Source organism: Squalius cephalus (genome assembly GCF_949319135.1).
Source record: "Squalius cephalus genome assembly, chromosome: 18".
Taxonomy (NCBI): domain Eukaryota; kingdom Metazoa; phylum Chordata; class Actinopteri; order Cypriniformes; family Leuciscidae; genus Squalius; species Squalius cephalus.
In genome coordinates this window covers 36,521,148-36,527,602 of record NC_137139.1, presented here as the reverse complement: position 1 = coordinate 36,527,602, position 6,455 = coordinate 36,521,148, and the positions used below count along the sequence as shown (strand labels likewise).

The following is a 6,455-nucleotide window of genomic DNA, read 5'->3' as shown; positions in this document are numbered from 1 at the left end:
GAAGGACGAGGAGATCAAAGCCCTCAGAGACCGAATGATGAAGATGGAGAGCATCATACCAGCAGTGCAGGTACACACACACACACACACACACACACACACACACACACACGCACACTCACACACACGCACACAGTAGCTGGGTTTCCATCCAAACGTGAAGCAAATCTTTTCAAAGACGTTTTCCCTTTTTTCGTCTCCTGGAGGTTAGCTATTTTAGTCGATAAAGTTTTAAATATGGATATTTTTCTTACACGAACACATCGCTTCACTTCAGAAGGCCTTTATTAACCCTGTGTGGAGCACTTTAATCATGATAGATGCACTTTTATGATGGACAGATGCACTTTTATGATGGACAGATGCACTTTTATGATGGACAGATGCACTTTTATGATGATAGATGCACTTTTATGATGATAGATGCACTTTTATGATGGACAGATGCACTTTTATGATGATTGATGCACTTTTATGATGATAGATGCACTTTTATGATGTACAGATGCACTTTTATGATGGACAGATGCACTTTTATGATGGATAGATGCACTTTTATGATGATAGATGCACTTTTATGATGGACAGATGCACTTTTATGATGGACAGATGCACTTTTATGATGGACAGATGCACTTTTATGATGGACAGATGCACTTTTATGATGATAGATGCACTTTTATGATGATTGATGCACTTTTATGATGGACAGATGCACTTTTATGATGGACAGATGCACTTTGATGATGATTGATGCACTTTTATGATGATAGATGCACTTTTATGATGGACAGATGCACTTTTATGATGATTGATGCACTTTTATGATGATAGATGCACTTTTATGATGGATAGATGCACTTTTATGATGATAGATGCACTTTTATGATGGACAGATGCACTTTTATGATGGACAGATGCACTTTTATGATGGACAGATGCACTTTTATGATGGATAGATGCACTTTTATGATGATAGATGCACTTTTATGATGGACAGATGCACTTTTATGATGGACAGATGCACTTTTATGATGATAGATGCACTTTTATGATGGATAGATGCACTTTTATGATGATAGAAGGGCAATTCCAGCGTTATGGACGTGACATTTGCAGTCAAAACTTGAATTTTTAATTCTCAGAAAATGCATTTAATACCAATATATTGTAAACATCTGTTTATATTTCCATACTACCTTAATAAAGGAGTCCAGACATTAGAAAAATATCAGTCTACGCATGCGTTTTATATTTAATATGAGGGAAATACACATGCGTTACGGACGTGACAAAAAAATCTCTAACTTTTTGTTACCAAAATATTTTTTAGTAATTCTGTGAATTACACTGCGCAAACCAAAAGTAATAGTACCCACCGAATGAAGAAGGGTTGGCTCTCCACAGAACATAAAATATTCATTTTATGTTATTTTTCGTTTTCGCATTTATGAGGAAAAAACAATGTTACGGACGTGACCGCTCTGAAAGCGGCACTAAAATACTGCTTAAAACGTTCACAGAGACCTCAAACAGGCATTTAAAACACGAAATATTAAGGATTGGCATTATAAGCAAAAATAATATTCGATATTTGTTCGAAAATCGTACCTCTCCCCCAACATGCTCACCGGTAAGACGCGTTCACTCAAATCCAGCTCCAACATTACATTTGAGTAGGCATTTAGTCTCATATTAATGTTTAAATAAAATAATTGTATTTTTTATTTCATATGTTGATTATATGAAAGGATAACAGCATGAGTAAGATCATAAGATGCAAATATATCGGATACGGACCGTATCATACGGTATATCTGTGGGCAGACATGATTTTGACCAATTCTTTAGTTTTTTTTAGTTTTTTTGTAGAAAGCCTTTCTTTAATGTGAATTTCGTTTTGTATAAATTGTATCTTAATTTTAATCAATGTTTCATCAACCAATTGCCTGGATTTTTTTAAATAACCCTTATGTGCTGTTGGGGATGTTTTCATCCACTATGGGGTATTTTTGAGTCTAAATTTGGCCATAACTTTTTCTGTGTTTCAGCAAATGGAATGATTTTTGGTGACAAATCTTATTTTGACACATATTTTGGGAAAATGCTTTGAAATTTTTCAAAAACTCAACAGTACACTGTGGGCAAATTGACTACCCTTTCGTTATGTTCGTGGCTGAAAACAGCCACTACTTTAAACTGCTGTAAAAATGTATCAGATAAATATTTTTTTCAATTTTTTTTGCATGAATCTATTAATCAACCTCAGTCCTGCTCAAAAATACTAAATGTTTTAAAAAAATTCAGGATTTTAACTCTTTAATTGCCAAATTCGTAAATGATGTCACTGATTTGGGAAAAAAAACACACAAAATGACTCATTTTCAATATAAAATGTGATTGTGGACTGGATTTTTTTTTACCTTTTATCACAGTCTTGGACATGTCAAAGATTAGAAACAACATTGGTTTTGATGCATTGTTAGTTTTTGTGCAGCATCAGATTTGAACTTTTTCTCCCTCATTTACTGTTCGTGGCTGTTTTTGCCCCATTGACTTCCATTATAACCACATTTTTTGATTGCAAAGTCATGACACCATATAATCATGCATTTTTGATTGTTGGTGGTTTTCCCTGTTGGGAAGAGGTAAAATTTGTAATTTTTACTGTTGATAACCAGGTGGCACCATTAACCCTTTAGATAGGCCTGTGCAAAAAAAAGCTTAGTTTCTGGCTTTTACATGGAGTTATATGGAGTATAATGGCATAAAGTGTGTGTTTGTGTGTGTGTGTGTGTGTGTGTGTGTGTGTGTGTGTGTGTGTGTGTGTGTGTGTGTGTGTGTGTGTGTGTGTGTGTGTGTGTGTGTGTGTGAACTCACCTTGATGCATCTGAGAAAATCAAAATATGCACCTCAGCTCTCAGAACTACATGGAGTAAACAAAAACAAAGTAAGTGTATTTATGCATCTGCTGCCTTTTGATGGTGAGAAATGCAGACTAAACAAAAACAAAGCAAGTGGATTTAAACGCGTGCATGCAAGCCTGCTGGTCATTTGATGGTGAGAAGAGCAGCAAGCAACATGAGAAAGGGCTTGACTTGTAGTGAAGTTTTAGAGATTATGCAGCCTGACCCCTCCAGCGAGCTGCAGGATGTATCGTCTTCTCCCTCTGACACCACAGACTCAGGAGAGTCAGATCCTGATTTGGATGTGGCACCCTCATCATCCTCTCTAGCTTCCACTGAAGGCGAGGAGGATTCGGAGGATCCTGGATCTGGGTGGATTGGGAGAAACGGCGAAGTGTGGTTTTCCACCAACGCGGAGACAACTCCCTTTCTTCAGCCTGCCAGAGGCGTGACTCCAGGGCCGACGCGCTATGCCTTAGCAAGGGTCCAGAACATGGATTCCGTGTTCAATCTGTTTTTTACAGAGGAGATGATTGACCTCATTGTCAGCATGACTTGCGTCAACACATACATGTTTGTACAGTCATACAAACATGTATGACTATGCCTTGTGATGGCATAGCGCGTCGGCCCTGGAGTCACGCCTCTGGCAGGCTGAAGAAAGGGAGTTGTCTCCGCGTTGGTGGAAAACCACACTTCGCCGTTTCTCCCAATCCACCCAGATCCAGGATCCTCCGAATCCTCCTCGCCTTCAGTGGAAGCTAGAGAGGATGATGAGGGTGCCACATCCAAATCAGGATCTGACTCTCCTGAGTCTGTGGTGTCAGAGGGAGAAGACGAAACATCCTGCAGCTCGCTGGAGGGGTCAGGCTGCATAATCATCTCTAAAACTTCACTACAAGTCAAGCCCTTTCTCATGTTGCTTGCTGCTCTTCTCACCATCAAATGACCAGCAGGCTTGCATGCACGCGTTTAAATCCACTTGCTTTGTTTTTGTTTAGTCTGCATTTCTCACCATCAAAAGGCAGCAGGTGCATAAATACACTTACTTTGTTTTTGTTTACTCCATGTAGTTCTGAGAGCTGAGGTGCATATTTTGATTTTCTCAGATGCATCAAGGTGAGTTCACACACACACACACACACACACACACACACACACACACACACACACACACACACACACACACACACACACACACTTTATTATGCTATTATACTCCTTATAAACTCCATATAACTCCATGTAAAAGCCAGAAACTAAGCTTTTTTTGGCACAGGCCTATCTAAAGGGTTAATGGTTCCACCTGGTTATCAACAGTAAAAATTACAAATTTTACCTCTTCCCAACAGGGAAAACCACCAACAATCAAAAATGCATGATTATATGGTGTCATGGCTTTGCAATCAAAAAATGTGGTTATAATGGAAGTCAATGGGGCAAAAACAGCCACGAACAGTAAATGAGGGAGAAAAAGTTCAAATCTGATGCTGCACAAAAACTAACAATGCATCAAAACCAATGTTGTTTCTAATCTTTGACATGTCCAAGACTGTGATAAAAGGTAAAAAAAAATCCAGTCCACAATCACATTTTATATTGTAAATGAGTCATTTTGTGTGTGTTTTTTTCCCAAATCAGTGACATCATTTACGAATTTGGCAATTAAAGAGTTAAAATCCTGAATTTTTTTTAAACATTTAGTATTTTTGAGCAGGACTGAGGTTGATTAATAGATTCATGCAAAAAAATTAGAAAAAAATATTTATCTGATACATTTTTACAGCAGTTTAAAGTAGTGGCTGTTTTCAGCCACGAACATAACGAAAGGTTGTAAATTTGAACAATGCACAAGGGATAAGAAGAAAATAGGCTATAGCAGACAATATAATCAGGACACAGAGGCGCCGTCGCGTGAAGTGGAGCGCGCCTCATAAATGAACCGAAACTCCGCGTATAATGTAGGCTACTTGCCTCACATACCTGAGAAATATATATATAGGACGTCTGAAATGTCTACTTTTAAACTACTTTTAAGTCGTGAGTCAAAATGATTGCAATATCACTGTGACTGTTATTTTGTCAGCTTGATCGCGGGATTATGATGAATATTCATGTTTTAACCAAGAGGGAAAAACGCGACATCCCGAAGGAAGTGTCCTATGGCTATAAGACATATGCTCTTAAAGTTGTACTGTATCATATACTACCTTCTGATATTCATATTTCGTCCTGTAACTGGCAGAAGAAGAGAAGATCCGTTCATGTGCGCTTTATCCGCCGCGCACTGAGGCGCTATATACAGAAATATACCACGCCGTATTAAAGAGCGGTCTCTATTGTTTACATTTTGTTATAAAATAGACTGAATTTGAAAGTTGAGACGTTTTTTCATATTAAAACTAACAAAGCACAAATATTATTGCGATTATTGGATATGCACTGAATATATGGTAAGCCTGAAACCGATCACAAGTGCATATGATTTGATGTGAAGCGTCCGTAACGGTCACGTCCGTAACACATTATTATGGTTGTTCAAAGCAAAGTAGTGGAATGAAATGTCGATCCTAGTAAGCATAAACATAGTTTAGCTTTGCATATAAAGTTTCAAGTTATTTGCATTTATAATTGTTATATTATATAAACTTAATCTTTAAAACGTTACGGACGTGACAGAGCACTGAAGCGTCCAGACCTCTTTATTAAAGCCCTTATAAATTCAACAGGCAGTGCTGTTATGACCAAATTAGTATATTTATTTCTCAGGCATGCCTCCATCTTTCACCAAAATGCTTTATGTTCAAATTAAGTTTTTAAAAGGGGGGTCTTTGATACCTCTTTTGAAAGCATGAAATATGGCTGGTTGAAATTAAAATTTTAGCATTGTTGCTCACCTCATATGTGGTGGAAAAACAAGGCAATTTTCTTAAAATTTCTGATACAGCACATTAATACAGTATATTACAGACCTAAATGGACAACTTAAAAGGGGTTTTGATCTTTAGGTAAAAACTTTATTTTTTCAGGGTAAGGATGACCTTTGCGTGGAATTGCCCAGAAGCACTTTTATGATGGATAGATGCACTTTTATGATGATAGATGCACTTTTATGATGGATAGATGCACTTATGATGGACAGATGCACTTTTATGATGGATAGATGCACTTTTATGATGATAGATGCACTTTTATGATGGATAGATGCACTTATGATGGACAGATGCACTTTTATGATGGATAGATGCACTTTTATGATGATAGATGCACTTTTATGATGGATAGATGCACTTTTATGATGATAGATGCACTTTTATGATGGATAGATGCACTTATGATGGACAGATGCACTTTTATGATGGACAGATGCACTTTTATGATGGATAGATGCACTTTTATGATGATAGATGCACTTTTATGATGGATAGATGCACTTATGATGGATAGATGCACTTTTATGATGATAGATGCACTTTTATGATGGACAGATGCACTTTTATGATGGACAGATGCACTTTTATGGACTTAAAACAGAAACAGTCAATCATT

General features: G+C 37.3%; 1 protein-coding gene across 2 annotated transcripts in view; it reads left to right on the top strand.

Moving 5' to 3' along the window:
• The window catches only part of LOC307145314 (kinesin-like protein KIF1C), a 50,169-nt gene that overhangs the window by 38,602 nt on the left and 5,112 nt on the right, over positions 1–6,455 (top strand). For both annotated transcript variants that reach the window (XM_079848344.1, XM_079848343.1), the window contains exon 23: positions 1–70. This exon is cut by the window's left edge and continues 217 nt beyond it. In XM_079848344.1, coding sequence (XP_079704470.1) covers positions 1–70 — 70 coding nt within the window. The remainder of the gene's footprint in view (positions 71–6,455) is intronic.